Raw genomic sequence first — 19,095 nt, 5'->3', positions numbered from 1 at the left:
TCCATCTTGTACAACAATTGCATCATGGTCGCTATATAAATTCACAAGATAAAGATCAGTTCCACTTGCAAATGCATCATATTCTTTCCCTTCAAGGGAGTACTGAATCTGTGAAACTTGAAAGTCATTATACTTGCATCATCATGTGTATTCGAATACCATCTAACCAAACTCCAAAGAAGACAAGTAAACCTCTATCAAATCGTAAATGGACCATCATCTCTTGGAATCCACCATTTTGTGGTGACATTCATTTACCATTGAGAAAAGGTTAAAATGAACCTATTAGAAGAAGGAAAGACACATCTTGCTCCCTAAAGCCATCTGTATAATTCTCAACCAGAGCTAACTACTATCTTAGGAGGTTGTATGAAGGCAAGTCTTCTAGCCTTAACACATCTTCAAGCAAAAGCTCCCTCTCCAGTTGTCGGCGTGTGGATTTCATCACCGTCTGGCAGAAATTTCAGATTAAGAATCAGATACGGACTTAAAGAGATACAATCGATTCAGTTAATGAAGACAATAAATGAAAGTTGAGATTACTATCATTTTCTATGAACTCTCAATTTTCAGATGCACGTACATTAAAGTCCATGTAAGATGCCCGCATAGAAAGCCATTGCTGATCCATTAGCTTGAATGCTATACAATAGAGGAGGTCAAATGCAGACTCATTTTCTGTTCACAAAATCAAAAGGTTATATGCCTCTCCCCAAAAAAAAATAATAATAATAATAATAATAACTACAAATCACAATTTTAACAAACCCCACCCAAAAAAAAAAAAAAAAGAGAAGAAGAAGAAGGTCAAATATTATGCCTGAAATAAACTAGTTTAGAATGATGAAAGATGGAACAAGATGAGACAGGTTCATCCCCAAATTGAGTCAAATATTAAGCGTACGTCCTCTGGATGTCTTCACTCTTGCATGGACATATCCAATAAAATAGCTAAAGTAATGTTAAATGGTATCCAAATTACCTGAAAGTAACCTCAAGAAAATTGCCCCAGTCATCGTTCTTGGTTTGACTGCAGAGTTGAAAAGGCACAAAATGTCATGAAAAGCAGGAACTCTGATAATCCAATCAGTGGAAACAGAGCATTTTCCAAAACCTCAGTTTCAAACCAATTTTTAGTCATAGTGAGACTCTAAATGACATTATCAGCTCTTCTTTATCTTTAAATTGGCCAAGGCTAGCCTACACACTAAATATCCATTTAGCATCAAACTTGGCCAGTTATTTTCACACATACATGTAGTTTTTGCAGATTAGATCAAGTGAATACTCTCGGCTTAACTTTGTCCCTTTTATTGCATTCACCTGAGTGAACCTCAGGTTTTGGTACCAATAACATTCACAAGAAGCAATGTGGCCATGTACAATGAGACTTTAGCAATGTTCCTTAAGTCACTGTAACGAATGAATTGACCATGAAAAGAGACAAACCAGCTTGCAGATCAAGCATTTGAATTAGCATGAATGTGATATTTACACCAGCTACTGCAAATGGGTACTCCCACATGGAGCGGTCTCCTTCCTGCTTTTGCAGAAGATTCTGGAATGATTTCTGTGACAATAAGTTTGAGCTTAGAAACAGTAACATGAATATTATGGAATAGAAAAAGAAAAACATGGGAAGCATTGTCAGCCACTCAAGAAATAATACATGAGCACAAGGGATCATAGGGATGCACAATCTACCAGCCAGCTGGAAATGGTGTTCAAGGAATGAGCACCTTAAAACCACTACCACTGGATAGATCTGAGTTTATGGCACAGGTAGCCACATATCACTGGCACAACTCAGTAAGCCTCAGAAACGTGCTACAACAGACCATTCACATATTTTTAATCAACGGCAACATGGTTATAAAGAGAATGTACCGGATAGTTCCTCGCGAAAAATAATAGGTTCTCCAGCGATATGAAACCACCACCCCTTCAGTAGTAATATATAGCATAAGCTAAACTTAGTCAAAAGAAGAGGAGGAATAACGAGAGAGAGAGAGAGAAGCTACATAAAATAAAGAACTAGCATACCTGAAATCTGTGGAGGGATCTTTTCCCTGCCAACCCATTTCCTTCCACTGCTCAGAAATTAAACCATGAAGTTCTTCTTCGGGAAAGGCGACATGCCACAAAGCCTTTAAGGCTTCCTATAATGGTTAAGCATAGTAAGTCACAACCAGAAGAAATCATTTACAGTTTTTTAGTACCATTGGACCATGCCACAAGAATGAGATACAGAAAGCAAAGGGATCAGTGAGCCACATGCACCCAGGGTCATCATGTTCATCATTTGCTTAATCATCAAATGCATAATTGCAAGATCTCTCCAGGCAGAATAATGAACTCTAAACAATCAGACACACATCCAATCAAATACATACAACAAACTTAGAGGACCACAAAACCTCCACCCACCATCCCCTCAAACAACAACCCCCCCCCCCTAAAACCACCCCAAAGAAAAAGACAAAGTTCTCAAGGTAGTAAATTATCCATAAAGTAAAAACTCAGAAGTCAAAAGGATAGAAATTATGAGAGCTAAGGATGCAGGGAATTTTTTTCTTTTTTCTCTTCTTTTTTTATTTTTTGTGGGGGCTGGGGGGAGGAGTTCATTAATTAAAAACAACAACACCCTTTTCCCAGCTAAGGCATGCAGCACACAGACAGGTGAAAAGAATCCAAACATACTGAACAAATATTACCTGATGTTCAGGCCTCGAACTATCATACGCAACATCAATGCGGCTCTGTAGCTTCAGCAAGCATTCCTCCTGAAAGCACAACAATCCACAAAAGACCTCAGATTTTAAGGAAAATCATTTGTAGAATTTGGCGTGTAGTCAACGTATACCAAAATTTGTTGAGACCATGGTAGAGAACAATAAAATAATCCAGGTGCTTTTTTCATATAAAGTCAAACAGAAAGCAATAAACCAATAAAGCAGGCCAGATCTATTAAAATTGATTAAAAGGTGAAAGTCAAAAGTTAGACCCAAGAGGATATCTTCCAAAAAAATTGGATCTATGGAACCTCAAGACACCATATGACATGAGATTCTAGTCACCAAAGGGATTAGGATTAGAAAACCATGATGGAAGACATTAATTAATCCATCTACATTTTTAATATGAAGTCAAACAGAAAGGAATACACCAATAGAACAGGCTGGATCTCCTAAGAATTGATTCAAAATAAAAGCTAGAAAAAATTAGATCTGTGGAACCTCAAGACACCATATGACATGAGATTCTAGTCACCTAAGGGATTAGGATTAGAAAACCTCATGTAAATCTAGGATCCCAAAGATTAAAGAACGTCAAAGTGTTCAAAGCTCCCGCAACTGCAGGATCCTTATCGCTTTTATACATCTGGGAGGACAGCAACTTGTATAGTCGATGCTTCAAGAGAAGGGTGGACTCTGACAGTTCTGACAGTGTAACGGCCTTGTTTTGCAGAGAACAGATGACACTAAGAAGGATCAAAGATGTGATGCAAGTGACCCACACCAACCGGAGATGAGAAAAACAAGGAACAATGAGAAAAAAGAGTGTAAACAAGGATTCCAAGCAAGTTCAATTGCTGGAAAGTAGCCCAGTAGTTGGTGCCAGATAATCAGAAAGCTATAGGTATTTATGGGGAAAGTAAGAAATATGACTAAACCAGCAAAGAAAGAAATATGACAAACATTATATTTTGAAAGTGACTATGTGAGGTACAGCAGACAGTGTATTCTTCAACATTAGTTACCCAGCTGTACTTAACAAGTAATCTTACTTCTTTTTCTATAGGAAAACTGATATAAACATATCCCTGAAATTGAAGGTAGGAAGTAGGAACAGTAGGAGCTTACCATTCTTCCTTTTGGTAGTAAAAAGAAAATTATTAGTAAAAAAGCATAGAGAAATGTCCACATTGTTTTCAGTCATAACAAAATCTGCTGAATTAATAGTTGAGAAAAGGCTAGAATGGAAGGGTCATATAAAGGGAGATATGTTATCATTTATATTACTCATTCAACCCATAAGGTCAATAAAACTAATCCGTCCCCGGGACAGTATTTTAGATTTATATAAGCCATTTCAGTAGCTAAATTTCTTTAGGAGCTCTTCAAAATGCTTATCTCTTTATGATGCCTATCTTAGATCAACTTTAGATAAACAAAATGTCAAAAGGCACATTATGAGATCCTAGCTGACGAAAGACATTGAGACATAGCCACAGAGGTATATTCTGGTTTATGTTATAAAAAACATTGAATAGAGATACTTAAGGCCAGAGAAAAGATGAAGGTGAAGTAGGAGATAATACTCAAGAACACACACACACAAGAAAGAGACAAATTTACATGGTTTGACTTGTAACCTACATCCACAGGTGAAGACAGTACGAGCATGTTATGGAATTAATACGAGGATAAAACCACTCAAAGAATTCACCCAGCCCAAGTTCCAATTACACAAATCTCCTAATAGCATAGAAAGAAAAACTAACTTCAAGACAAAGTATCTCTCTCACTATTCTATGTAGTTCACTTGTTCTTGCTTTCACCCAATACACAACATACGTACCCTATAACTAGTTATAAAATATATTAGCAACTATGGATTAGGACACATGCTAGAAGTGAACAACCACATTTGCCACCATAGGCAGCTATGGTCAAGCCACCATTAAAACTTTGACTTAGCATTGTACATTTACCACATTTAAAAGTATGACAAATATGCTTTTCAAAGACTAACATGTGAGAAAACATGTCGCAGCCTTTGTTACATGCAAAGTCATATTTGCCACATAAACATATCATTTGTCAATGTGAATGCATGCATGACAAATTATGTTTAGTGCCTTCACATTTCCCGCATGTGAACAAATGCATTGGAAGTCATATTTGATGACTTGGCAAAAAACATCTTTCTCATATGTAGAATGCTTGATGAATCACCTTTATGACTTTGGCAAAAGCCACTGTTGAAGTATACACAAGTTTTGGGCTGTTTGTTGTTCACGTGAACAACAACGTGAACAATATTAAGCCAGTTGATGCTACTATACTTTCTATTTCTAATGTAGAAATCTTGCTACACAAGTTTTGGGAGTTTCTAGAAAGCATAGTTTATATTTTCTGTTAGTTACTAATTTCAGAACTTTCTGTCTTGGACAGATTTTAGGAGTTAGAAAACTAGACAATTATGTTCATAAGTTGTACTATTTATTTCATTTTTTAGAGGGCAAGATGGCTCGCTTCTCAAGTTGTAATATAGAATATTGATATTTATAAATAAGAGGCTACGATTCTAGGAGTTCTAAGCTAGAATCTCAAGCTTATGTGAATCCTATCAATCATTTTTCTCTTCTCTTCTTCTTTTTTCTTCTTCTCAGTTATTCTTGTTATTGCACTGTTTTAGTTGATTAAAGTTCATTTTCTAACATACTCAAGGTGTGTTGACGGATATTATTTGTAAAGATCTTTGTCCTCCCAAGATGGGATTCTACAACAATACCTTTATCTACCTACCATTACCTATTTATTTGGTTTGTAGTAACCTATACTACTTTTACCTACTTATATGGTTCATAATAACCTATTAACCCATATTACCTTACCTACTCTGTCACAACCCCAGCTATCACAGGCTTGGTGGGGCCCACATCATGTACATTCCACTAGGGCACGTGACAGCTCCTTTTCATTATCATCTCTTTATAATCAATAAAAACAAAATGCTAGACAAAACATTTTCACGGCAAAACAAACAATCTACTTGACCGTCTGACCCATTAACATATACATAAAGTCTAGAGGTGTTATGTCTACATTTGACCTTTCAACAATGTCTAGTCACGAACATACAGTTGCAAAAGAAAATGTATTTGCACAGTCCAGTTATACAAACATCAAACGTAACGAAAGGAATGTGAATTTACATCTTCAACTTTAAAGGCATTGACAGGTGGCAACACCCTTGCCTTTATCATGAATCTGTGTACCTGTCAATATTTACAATAATGAGCTTTGCGGCCCAGTAAGCAATATAGACAACCATGTAATTAAGTCAGGCAGTTCATTATGCATCAATAAGCACATCAATAATCATATAACATCATACATTCCAATTTTTCCTTTCGTTTTCATTTTCCTTTTCCATTATCCTTTTCCTGTTCTTTTTTCCTTTTCCTTTACATGCATTTCTGTTATCTGACATTATAGTCTTGAGCCTAGGCAAATCCAGAGGATGCACATATCTCTTCACCACCGAAGTGGCTTCTAGGCACAAGGCCTTGTACACCTCGTGGATTGCCATTGGCATAGACTCAATCTTTTCACTTTTCAGTCTTACTTCATGCCTTCCCATTTGGGTACATAAGTACCAGGACTTACAGAAGCCATTACATTTTATTCCTTTTTCTTTTACTCTTTACATCTTCAATTCCAGTATTGCATTACCATGTTCTGCCCATTTCAATATACATTTTTCATTTCAATCATTATTCAGCCTCATATGAGTAAAGCTGGACACAATTCCATACAATTCAATCATTTAAACATGAGAGCATGATATCATTCAATCTCCTCTGGAACACAGTCATGACATTCCATCATTTACATATGAGAGCATGATAATTTCATATCTGATAAGCATAAGCATCATTTCGAATTCATAATTAACAGTTCAAGAATACTATTAACATTCCAAGTCAACCAGTTCAGTCAAATCATTAAGCTGTCATCCAATCCCATGCATTTGGTTCAATACACAAAGGCGCATATATCATGCACTTTCCATAAATTGCATAAATGAATAAATAGAATAGACTTTATGTTATCATGTGCATGTTGTATGTCTACTAAAAGGAATCACTCACTTAACATTTACAGGTTGGTCAATATTACTTACCTGTCCTTGTTCCATGTGTGTGTGTGTTTTGACCCTGGTTCTGATAAAATCCGCTTTCCCTCCGGTATTCCGAGCAATTACCGGCCATTATGAAAACGCAGGAGCAACAGGGAATTTTTCCCTTTTTATATTATTTTCTCTCTCCTCCTTTCTTTCTCCTCTTTTCTCTCTCCTCCCTACGGTTTTTCTTCTCTCTCTCTTGTCTTCCTCTTCTATCTCCACTCCTTCTCTCTCCTCTTCTCCACGTTCTTCTCTAAGGCCTTTAATGGCTCCTCTTCTTTTGTCTCAATCTTCTTCTCTTCCACTCCTCTCTCTCCACTCGTTCTCTCCCCCTTCCTTCTATTCTTCTTCTCTCTTTTCCTTTCTTGTTCAGCAACTTTGCAACTGCACGTATTCTTTCTTTTTTTTCTTTCTTCCTTTTCTCTCTCCTGCTTCCTGTAATGGTTTCTTCTCCCTCTCTTACGGCTTCACTTCTTCTCTCTCCTCCTTAATCTTCTTCTCTTCTGTGTGTCTTCTCCACTACACAGCAAACAATCTTCCCCCATTTAACTCTCTTAAGTCGGTCCTCTTAAGTCGGTTAATTATATAATATATATATATATGCATATAATATATATTTAATTATATGACTAATGGGCTTTGTTATGGGATTGTGGGCCCGTTGTAATATTTTATGCAAGGCCCACTTTGAGGTGCTAATATTAGTACCTCTGGGTTTAGAAATTTACGCTAATCATTTCCCCATTTTCAGTTCAGTCTAATTCCACTGTTGTGGGACCCACAAGCGATGTCTCACCTCGATCACAATGGCACATTCACCCACAATAATAAAATAATAATAGAAAAATATGCGGGGCATTACATACTTGGTCCGCAATAACTTATATTGTCTTTTACCTTACCTGGTCCGCAGTAACTTATATTGTCTTTTACCTATTTACTTGGTCCACAATAACCAATATTGTCTTTATCTACCTACTTAATCCACAGTAACCAATACTACATTACCTTCCTACTTAGTCACAATAACTGATACTGCCTTTTACCAACCCATACATTACCTACTACTTGCCTTCTTGCGAAGCGCTTATATGGACATTGAAGCTGCAATTTTGAAGAATCAACTTGGAGATTCCTCCCTACCATTGGCATTATTGGATAGTGCCTTTGATGCTACTATACTGATGGATTTTATTCGTTATCAATTCTGTCGATTGTTCTCATTATTGGTGGTTTGTTCGACATGAAGGGTTAAATTTTATTTTTTTTTTGTGGTGCTGATTATCTCCCGAGTGAAGTTCTCTCAGTGTTTATCAATGTCTCTTATTGCTACACGATTGAAGATTGGTGCTACCTTTCAAGTTTATTCTTATTGTGTAATCTGGAGTTTTCTTTGTATACTCCAGCTTAAGGAGGAGTTTTGAAGTATACACAAGTTTTGGGTTGTTATACTATTCACGTGAACAGTAACATGAACAATTTTATGCTAGTGATGCTACTCTACTTTCTATTTCTAATGAAGGAATCTTGCTACACAAGTTTTTGGAGTTTCTAGAAAGCATAATTTCTATTTTCGATTAGTTACTAATTTCAAAACTTTCCTTTTTTAGTACTTCTATTTGGACAAATTTAAGGAGTTAAAAGACTAGAAAATTATGTCCACAAGTTGTACTCTTTATTTCCTTTTCTAGAGGGCAAGATGGTTTGCTACTCAAGTTGTAATCTAGATTATTTATATCTATAAATAAGAGGCTACGATTCTATGAGTTCTAAGCTAGAATCGCAAGCTTATGTGATTCCTATCAATTCTTCTTCTTTCTTCTTCTCTTCTTTTTCCTTTTTTCTTCTTCTCAGTTCTTCTTTCTTGTTATTGCACTGTTTTGGTTGATTAAATTTATTTTCTAACAGCCACATTTCAAACAAATCTCCACCTTGGATTTTGTCAAAGCCGTCTCCACCTTGACTAAAACTCCATTCTTGAAGTCTTCACTATCTTCCCCACGAAGCCCCCTAGGAGTAAAACATCAGATACTGTGAACACCAATCAAATCCAAGGCATGCTTGAACTTTACTATAGCGATAGGTTTTATCAACATATCTGCTGGATTATCTACTATACCTATCTTCTTTATTGTTATAAGATCTTCCACCACAACTTCCCTAAGGAAATGATGCCTCACGTCAATGTGTTTAGTCCTCTCATGATTAATTTGATTATTAGTCAAATGGATTGCACTTTAATTGTCACAATATACAATAGTAATATCTTGTCGCACCCCTAACTCACAAACCAAACCTCTAAGCCATATGGCTTCTTTGACTGCCTCTACCTGCCTTATATTGCGCCTGTATAATAGACAAAACAACAGTCGCTAGCAAAGATGCTTTCCACATGATTGCTCCACCATAAAGAGTGAACATAACCTGTCAAAGATCTTCTCCCATCCAGATCACCAGCATAATCTAAATCCACATTACCAACCACACATTATTGGTTGATTCCGTCTCCATACATCAAACGAACATTAGTTGTGCCTTTAAGATACTTGAGCATCCATTTTACAGCTAGCCAATGATTGCCAAGATTGGCCATATAATGACTTTCAACACTAACAGGCTGTGCAATATCAAGGCAAGCACATACCATAGCATACATGATGCTCCCAATTGCACTGGAATATGAAACATGAAGCATATGTTCCTTCTCTTCACCGCATTGTGGTGCCACAGCTACTAAAAGTTTGAAGGGTGCTGCTAATGGAGTATTCATAGGCTTTGAGTTTTGCATCCCAAAACATCCAAGCACCTTTTCAAGATACCTCTTCTGTGATAAGAAGAGATTCTTTCTTTCCTGGATCTATGAATCTCCATTCCCAAAATTTTCTTAGCTGCACCTAAATTTTTCATCTCTAACTTATTACTGCGTTGAGTCTTTAACTATTAATCTGTAACATACTTTCTAGCAGAATTAACATATCATCAACATAGAGCAGTAAATATATAAATGAACCATCCAATAGCTTTCTATGATGGCCACGACTATGATAGTTACTTCTAGAACAACCATGAGCCAACACTGAAGTGTCAAAACCTTTTGGACCATTGCCCCGGGAAGTGCTTCAAGCCATATAATGAGTTTTTTAATTGCAAACGTGATCTTCCTTACCTTCAACAACAAAGCCCACCGGCTAAGTCATGTAGATGGTCATGGTCTCCAGGCTCACCATGTAGGAAAGCTATCTTAACATCAAGCTGCTCCAACTCTTGATCATATAATGCCACCATGGCAAGTGGCACGCGAATGGAGTTATGCTTTGCTACTAAAGAAAAGAAATCATTGAAATCAATTCCCTCTCCTTGACTATAGCCCTTTACCACCAAGTGTGCCTCATATCTAGCTCTTATTTTGTTGTGTTATTTTCCTCCTTCCTATAAGCACTTTGTCACATAATGCTCTATAAAAAAGACACCATCTCACTGGAAGATGTCCAATGTTATTTGTCTTTGTTAGAAATATGGCTTTTGCCAAAGTCATTGAAGGTGGCTCATCAAATTCTGCATGCAAGAAAGATGTTCATTGCCAAGTCATCAAATATGACTTTCCATGCATGTGTTCACATGTAGGAAATGTGAACAAACTAAAAGTGACTTGTTATGCATGCATTCACATTGACAAATGGCATGTTTACATGTGGCAAATATGACTTAGCATGTAGCAAAGGTGGCTACACATGTGTCCACACATGTGAGTCTTTAAAAGCATGTTTATCATACTTCTAAATGTGGTAAATGTGCAAAGCTAGGTCAAAGTCTTTTAAGGGTGGCTTGACAATAGCCACCTATGTGACAAATGCGGTTGTTTACTTCTAGCATGTGTCATAATCTATAGTTGTTAATGTATTCTAAAGAATACATATGTTGTGCATTGGATGAAAACAAGAACAACTGAAGTACATAGAGTAGTAAGAGAAATACTCTCTCTTGAAGTTTGTTTTTCATTTTCTATGCTATTGTGAGGTTCTAGGTGTAATTGGGACTTGGGCTGAGTGGATTCTTGGGGAGCTTGCATCTTTATATTAACTCTATAGCAAGCTCATATTATCTTCACCCATGGATGTAGACTACCAATCGAACCCTGTAAATTTGTGTCTCTTTCTTGTGTGACTGATTTATTGAATATTGTCTCCTACTTTACCTTCAATTTTTCTCCAGCTTTACGCATCTCTGTTCGACACTTTGTCATAACAAGCTGGTATCAGAGCCTTGACTCATTGATGTTAGAGCTTGGTAAAATGATGACGAAATATGAAGTGGAGAAATTTATGGTAAAGTTAACTTCAGTTTATGGCGCATTAAGTTGCAAACTTTGTTGACTCAACAAAGCTTACAGAAGGCATTTTTGGGAATGGACAAGTTACCACAAACTTTTTCCAATGATGAGAAGTTAAAGATAGATCATAGATGACAAGCACAAACTGCACTTCACTTGAATCATGCAGATAAAGTTCATGAAGTTATTAAAGAAGACACAACGGCAAAGTTATAGTTGAAGTTGGAGCGCCTATACACAACCAAGTCACTCACTAATAGGCTCTACCTCAAACAAAGTCTCTACACTCTTCATATGAAGGAAGACACGCCTATTAAAGAGCACATTAATGAGTTTAATAAAATTCTCATAAATTTAAGAAAAATGCTGATGTAAAGCTTGAAGATGAGATCAAGTTTATATTGTCTTCCACGTGGATGTAGGCTACAAATCGAACAACATAAGTCTGTGTCTCAATCTTGTGTGGGTATTTTCTTAAGGACTGTCTCCTACTTCACCTTCATTTTTCTCCAGCTTTACATATATCTATTCGATGTTCTGTTATAACAGTTTAGCATGTGACTCAATGCTTCTTAAATCCATATACACCATTGGGGACCATAATCTTTTCTCTCTTTTTTTTGGGTGGAGAGAACTGGTACCAACTACCACAAAAAATGGTAAAACTAATTGCCAGAACCTTCCTTTATAGGAGACAAGTCAGCAGGACGTTCTTGAACAGGTAATAAAAAATATCATCTTAGACCTATACATTTCTTTTGCTCATCATCATTCCTTACAACTCTTCAAAATTAAAATGAAAATTTAAACTAGTGTTTTGCAGTTAATTTTAACACTAAAGATACATTTATCTTTTCCCAGACGGACTATCTTAATAAAGGATTTCCATTTCTTTTTTGTTAGTTTCTAACTTGAAAGGGTATAACCAAGGTTCAAGATTTCAGTTTGTCTTGAGGTTTCAGCCTCCTTGAGACCACCGAAATCCGGTCGAAACCTGACACAAATTCTGCTGGGTTTTACTGGTATGCTTCAGTGAGTTTTATGCATTTTATGGCTCTGGTTATTTTTTGGAAAACCTATTTTAGGGCTTATAAACATATATCCATGGTTAGTTTGGTTAAAAAAACACACCCCACAATGGTTTTTTGGATTTCCAATCTTAGTTGTGTCTATGCAGTCAAATCTGCATGTACTTTCACACATCTAAACATTCTTTAATATAAATTCACATTCTTGAAGGAAACTTTATCCCTCCTCCCTTCCCCCCCCCCCCCCCCCTCCTCTTCTGGCTTGCCCCTCCCTCTTCCTTAGATCCAAAGCTTGAGTCTACCTCGGTGAATGCTAGTGATGCTGGGGGTTTTTCTGACATGAAGAATCCTTCCTCACCTCCACAGGATTGAAGGCAAAGTTATTGCTCCTCTAGAGGCCACCCTCCCCATTACTACTGATTTCATTGTTGAGCTCCATCAACTAAGAAAAAGAAAAAGAAAAATAGGAAAAAGTGTTCTTGAGCCTTGGGTTTGTCTTGGCTTTTTGCTTTTGGCCTTTAGTGCCTAGTTGAGTTGTTTCTTTACGACCTTGCTGACCTCCGTAGGGCTTTGCCCTTTGTTCTACTATTGTGCTCTCCCCTTCCCTCCACTTTTGGTTAATGAATTTTCATTCATCCAAAAAAAAAAAAACACATTTAAATGATCAGATAGCAGAATTAGTTTTCAAAACAGGTGTTTTGTTTTCCGAAATTCCCAAGATTTCAACTGAAATTTCCATAATTTCGACCAAAATTTCTAATATTTCAAGATTTCAACCGAAATTTCAAGAAATTTCAACAAAATTCCAGTTGCCAGTTAATTTCGTTTTGGTGACCATAGGTATAACCAAGTATTCCTTACAAATTGATGCACAGATAATATACAAGGGGCTGGAAGGAACATTCTAAAGCAATATGACAGCTCTTGCTTGCATCAGATTATATGCTAAACCATTCTACTCAACCACACCACCTCCCCCCCCCCCGACTTGCCCTGAGGTAGACTTCAGAGGCAAATTCATCTTGTAGCAATTTATAATGCAACCAAGTAATTGATAAAAGGTTGACAAAACACTGGTTCGTATAAATTGCATCTTCATTATGTGTGAAAATTGAAAATTTAACCAAGACATCAGAAAAATATTACCTGTAGTGGAGTTAAATCAAATGACGGGCGAGCATCAATCTCTCTTCTCTGAGCACAAACACAAGACAAGCCTCTGCCAAGCCACGCTGCCGATCCTCCCACTACCTCAGCTGTAGGAACAGAAAAACTGCACACTATTGGACTAGGAGCTTCTAATATTTTAGAAAACACAAGCATTCAACTATGAAAAGGGAATTTCTCAGATCAAAGAAACCTACCCATCCTTACTAACATGTGCAAAGCTAATTAAGCCAAGGCCTACACATAGGCAGTATAGTCCTTGTGAAAAAAAAATTTTAAAAGTATCATTATAGACAAACTATATATATCAAACCAGTCACTTTCAAATATATTTTACTTCATAATAATTATGTTGTTGAAGCATGTGTCAAATATATATATTGATTAGCACTTTCAAAGGCAATATAAGATACAAAAAGTCAAAATGGGATGTTTTAATGACAAAAAAAGCTTAAGATCACTAAAGATCAAGTCTAAATCAGGAACCATCTCAACTTAATAGCCCATGCATTAATTAGGCAACCACTAGCCCACTCATCAAAGGAGCAACCAGCTGGCTGCAGTAGTAGGAAGTAGGAACCAAGTGATTTCAGAACCCCACCAGCTGTAGTTGTCATTGTCTGTGATATAACTGAGATGATTCCAGATATGGCAGACAGGCAACTCAGCCACAGTTCTGAGGAATGACAGCACAAAAAATTTACAACCAAAATAAAGTGAGAAAGCAGTAAGAAGTTTCCCATTTTAGAGGAATTGGTTGTCAATAAGATCAAAAGCAGTAAGAAATACAATTTTTTCCATAAATTATCAGTGCTTAACATATATATTTATTACTTAGTCTTGGCACAGATAGTGAAAATGAGCTAAAATGAAAGGGAACAAAAAGAATGACTACATTATGGTACAAAGCTAGCATGAGAAGTCTCCCATTTTAGAGGAATTACATAAGATATCCATAACAGCAAATAAGCCTTATCCCAACTAAATTCGTTTCTTCAGGGGGGCGGGGGTGGTTAAAGAATATGGATCCTTATCTTCCAATCTGCTATATTTGGGGTCATATTAAATACAAGGCCTAAGCTATGCAAGTCTTTCCTTACCACTTCTCCTAGGGTCACTTTAGATCTACTTTGAATATATCTATATGATGCTCCTAACTGCCCAAGATCATGACCCAAACATCACAATTGGTCGAATGACTGTACTATAATTTTTTTTTCCTTTCAAATCTTAATAGAAAACATCGATCACGTGCCCCCTAACACACCTCTCCACTTCATCCATCCTATTTTATTTATCTATGAATATCATCCTGTATATTATTTTCTTTAGCTATGATTGAGCTTAGAAACCTAGAATAACAATTTACAGAATCCCTCATTGACTTTGGATGTCATTAGATATATAACCTTAGGTTTGTGGCCTCTCTGGTGAACAATTCATTTTATATGAAGCCAATTAAAGAGAAATGATATAGCAGATCTGATGGCCAAGCAAGGACTAGTCTGGCAAGTTTTGCTTTGTGAGGGATTGAGATGTGATCTGTTTCCTTATTTTTGTGTTTATTCAGTATGATCTAGTCAAAGGAGAATACCAGGGACTTCCGACATTACCTTTTGTAACTAATGCTTCTATTATCATTCTTGCATGATTTATTGTAGTCTAAGGGGGAAAGAAGAAAAAAAGCCCTAGTTCAAAAGTTTTCTTTAGTGACAATGAGGGACTGACAAACCCATGAAAATTTGAAAAGACAGGAAATAAATGACAAGCCAAACTGATTAGTTAACTATGGCTCTCGTCATAGTCACTCATGCATATTTTCTGAATTACAAAAGAAGTTTAGTAGGGTGACCCACTTTATAAATTATAATTGCTAGCAGTGGCTATTAACCTGAAAACTAGTATTCATTTCACCATTAATGCTCAAGCATTTCACCATGAATGCTCAACTAATTCAAGGCTTACTGTCCATGATGAGTGCCCAATGCTTATTATGAAAACCATTACTTTAAGCAACCCAGGAACTAACTCTCAAATTTCCCCAACAGTACAGGATTCACATAATCCTACCACAAGCGAATCCATGCCCCTTTAACCCAAACCCACCCTAAAAGAAACCCATCAGAGATTTTTCTAGGGTGGGGGAGGAGAAAACGGAAACGAAAAATCTCAAGCGCTTTGATAACAAAACAGAATACCAGTCCCCTTTCACCATCTTGATGCAGGGGAAGGCAGGGCACATGGACATGCAATAAGAATACAAGATTACAAACATCCATGTCTTGATGTTCTCAAGAGACCGTTAAAAGAACTAGGTGATTTTGGCCAACCCTAGAAGGGGGTTGTACATGTCATCACATGAGCACCACCAAACCACTTAATGGTTGCTAAAATCCCGATCTTCTTTCAAAAGAAGGGGGGAAGGGGGATCCATTCAATTATCATTTTTTTCTGTCCCTTGGACAACCAGAATAAATACTCCAAATCCTCTAACCAAAGTTATACAATCAGGTCATCGTAGCCCTGTATCAAAATCCTCAGATTCCAGGCATTATTTATACCTAATCTAGTATAAAGACATCGTCTCAAGTTTCTTCATTTCACCATCAGCCTATTACCAAAGAAGAAAACGAAGTAATAACCACCATGTACTCTTCTTTCCAAGCATAAATGCATAAGTATTTGGGCTTGGCTTTCAAAGTTGCCCTGCCTTCAACTGGCTTAAAATAAAAGGGCTTAGGCCTTTATTTAGCTCTTTCTTACTGACTTATAAGCCTGAAAACAAGCTTTCTTTACTTTTACTCACTGGGTTCTTTACATGGTACGCTGGGACCTTGTACGCTGCCATAACTGGTTAAGATAATCAGCTTTTCCTTCCATAACACCAGAATAGAAAGGTACTTATCAAGGGCCGAATCTCAAATTACAGAAGCTGAATTGAAAATCCATTTAGAATAATGGCATGCATAAATGAAGAACTGTTGATGTGCATGAGTTTAAACTAAAAGAGCAGGGATTGTGAAAACAATTCTAAATGCAGAAAAGTGCAGGGAGTAAGTAATACAAACATATTTGGTAAGTTCAGGATACAATATAGTCAACTCTATGTTTTCTGAAATTTCAAAGTACTGCAAATGTCATAACAAAAACAAAACCTTCATAAGAGCAAACCGTACATAAAAGATGTAATTCCACCATACTACAGGTGAGAAATTTTCCACTAACTTTGAAATCAAAGTGAGATCACCCAAATCATATCCTTGAGAAAACAAAGCCGGCATTTTCATCACAGACGGATAGAAACAAATGAGGGAACCACAAGTATTTTCAAATAAAAGAAATTCAAGAAGTTCGCAAAACGAATGAAGGATCCAGAATGAAAATTTGGAACTGGAAACACTATTTCTGGTGGGTGGGGAATGAAGAATTTATGACCCACCGGATGGTGAATGGCAAGAGCCACCCCGTTCCAACCCGTCAGATATCCTCCTGACAGCGACGAATGATTCACCACGGTCATCCATAGCTTCCACTACAACATTTACACACCACTCTGATCCAGAATCAAGCGCCCACTGAATATTCTGGAGAAAAACAAATCAACGCTAACGACGAATACTCCTGAGAATATACCAAACAGTCACGGAACGGCAGAACCAAAGGCGGAATCAAAGCTTCTTCGAGTAAAATTCGTCGAAATCCAATCAAATCAACTTCAATCCAGCACAACGCATTATTAAAGGTTAGACTCCCTCTTGGAGTGTTTCAAGCAATAACAACCGCTCCACGTCAACAAAGATTCAGCAGAAGAACTAGCTAAGACTTCATTCAGATCATTGATTCCGCCACCAAGAAATACTAATCAGAACAAAAGGTATTAATCGATGTCGTAAAAGCACCAAAAGAAATCTTTGAATTGATATAGAGAGACTGTAGAGGAAGTTTTCCTCCGAAATTCTAGGGCTCCAAGATCTGCAAGAGAAGCACCATTGAAGCTAAGAAGAACTCTTTATAAAAGTGCCTTTCTCTCTTCGTTCCCTTTAGGCTTTAGCACTACTGTTCATGTTCACAGACAAATCGTTTACGCTTTTCGCTTCTCTTTCTTTCTTTCAGTTGGCGATTTTCAATTTTCAGACTTTATGAGTTCGGAAAGGAGGTGATACATTACATGGTTGAAAAGTACAAAACGGCTTCTTTTATTTTTTATAAACCCATGCTTGATATTTTATTACAATTTGATACAAATAATGTCACGCGGCAATGCTGGTTCGAATTCCAAGATTATACAGGATTTTAGAGGCAACTCATTGATCAGAATTCCACGTGGTAGGGGACCGTCCAGTCGTCCACTATTACGTTCAAAACCTAAGGTTATAATGGTATTTTTGTTTTGGTAGGAAGGTTATAATGGTAATTGTAAAACTAAGACAGTGTTATTGTGTTAAGAGTAATTTGTTTGACAATTCTACTTTTAGGTTTTTTTAACGAAAGTAGTCACTAAATATTCTAATTAACAAAAAAATATATTCTAATTAACAGACCTAGTTAAAATTAATTATAGATTTGCAAAACTAACCAAAAAAATTAGGTTTCCCTTTTTTGACATTTTTACCTATTAGACTAATCATACCATTAAGCACATCAACTCTTCTTACAATCCAAAAAGGAAAAGAAAAAACCTTTATTGTGCACGATAGTACACTTATATGCCAAATAGAAGGCTGTGAGTAACAGGATTTTTGTTTTGTTTTCTTAGCTTATAAGTGCATTATTCTACACAACAAACAATGATTTTTCACCAATGAGGGTTGGTCCAAGTGGTAAGCAGTTTGGTTTGCCTAAGCAAGGTTTTGGTTTTGAATCCTTGTGGATGCAAAGAATCTCCACTGGGAGACTCACCCACCACAACCAAGTGTGCGATGCGAGTCGAACCACCGGTTCATAAAAACCACCGAGGTTGGCAAAAAAAAAAAAAAAAAATGTTTTTTCCTTACAACCCTAACCCTATAAATCTCATCTACTCCTCTATTTCATTTTCTACTTTCACGTTGTTCTCATGGTTATTTGATGTGATGGTATATTAATTTTAGGGATGAGAATGTCCAAAGAGGAGGGAAAATAACATTTTTAGTTAGTTTTGCAACCTCAAAGTTGGTCTTAACTAATTTTGTAAAATAAAACCTAAAATAGCTAATCATGTAATTTTTTCAACTAAAAAAAAAAAAAAAAAAACATGATTTGGTCAAATATAGAAAGATATAGTGCCTTTGAGTGAAAGAGAATCTAAGGTCCATTATTCTTGAGGGTTGAGGATAACCTTATCCTAACATCTCTTCTGGCCACATACTCTGGAGAGGAGCTTGATTATGACCATTAACAAAGTAAACTCTTAACGTTAAAGTATGTTGGAAAGAGAACAAAATAAAAAAAATAAAAAAATTTGTGGTTTAACCACTGGAGAAGAATCTTGTGGAAGATAAATTTTTTTGTTTCTTTTTTCTCTTATTATATTTTTAATTTAATTCTACAAATTGTTAAGAGAGGATTTAAGATAATTCTTAATCAAGCTTTCATTATAGAACTATTCTCACACACAATGAAGCATTCAAATAAAACCCATAGTTCATGAGAATCAACATTCGATTCTGCATATCTCAC

At 36.5% G+C, this 19,095-nt stretch overlaps 1 protein-coding gene across 5 annotated transcripts; it reads right to left on the bottom strand.

The window, feature by feature from the left end:
* Nucleotides 1-229: 229 nt before the first annotated feature.
* Nucleotides 230-17,595, bottom strand: LOC149013099 (uncharacterized). 5 transcript variants are annotated; one of them, XM_089157780.1, is made up of 12 exons: nucleotides 16,877-17,595; nucleotides 14,039-14,113; nucleotides 13,635-13,674; nucleotides 13,417-13,543; nucleotides 5,942-6,004; nucleotides 2,715-2,783; nucleotides 2,044-2,159; nucleotides 1,888-1,942; nucleotides 1,450-1,570; nucleotides 983-1,030; nucleotides 584-678; nucleotides 230-451 (listed from the first exon to the last, which is right to left on the bottom strand). In XM_089157780.1, the coding sequence occupies exons 1-12, from the start codon at nucleotides 16,959-16,961 to the stop codon at nucleotides 353-355; spliced, it is 993 nt and encodes a 330-aa protein (XP_089013906.1). In that variant the 5' UTR covers nucleotides 16,962-17,595; the 3' UTR covers nucleotides 230-352. The 5 variants fall into 5 exon arrangements, with proteins under 5 accessions (XP_089013906.1, XP_089013907.1, XP_089013909.1 ...); XM_089157781.1 differs by lacking the exon at nucleotides 13,635-13,674 and having other exon boundaries at nucleotides 13,417-13,526; nucleotides 16,877-17,594; XM_089157783.1 differs by lacking the exon at nucleotides 5,942-6,004 and having other exon boundaries at nucleotides 16,877-17,593.
* Nucleotides 17,596-19,095: the final 1,500 nt, after the last annotated feature.

This window comes from Hakea prostrata, chromosome 6 (genome assembly GCF_041222555.1).
Source record: "Hakea prostrata isolate BN-2017 chromosome 6, UWA_Hpros_2, whole genome shotgun sequence".
Lineage (NCBI taxonomy): Eukaryota > Viridiplantae > Streptophyta > Magnoliopsida > Proteales > Proteaceae > Hakea > Hakea prostrata.
The sequence above is the reverse complement of the archived record's forward strand: the minus strand, read 5'-3'. Positions and strand labels throughout refer to the sequence as shown.

What these genes read in the sequence shown, in the direction of transcription:
- LOC149013099 (XM_089157780.1), bottom strand. Translation starts at nt 16,961, where the DNA reads ATGGATGACCGTGGTGAATCATTCGTCGCTGTCAGGAGGATATCTGAC. An exon ending in GATCCCTCCACAGATTTCAG is followed by an intron (nt 1,943 to 2,043) that starts GTATGCTAGTTC and finishes TTACTACTGAAG; the next exon opens with GGGTGGTGGTTTCATATCGC. An exon ending in TTTCTTGAGGTTACTTTCAG is followed by an intron (nt 679 to 982) that starts GTAATTTGGATA and finishes TTTTGTGAACAG; the next exon opens with AAAATGAGTCTGCATTTGAC.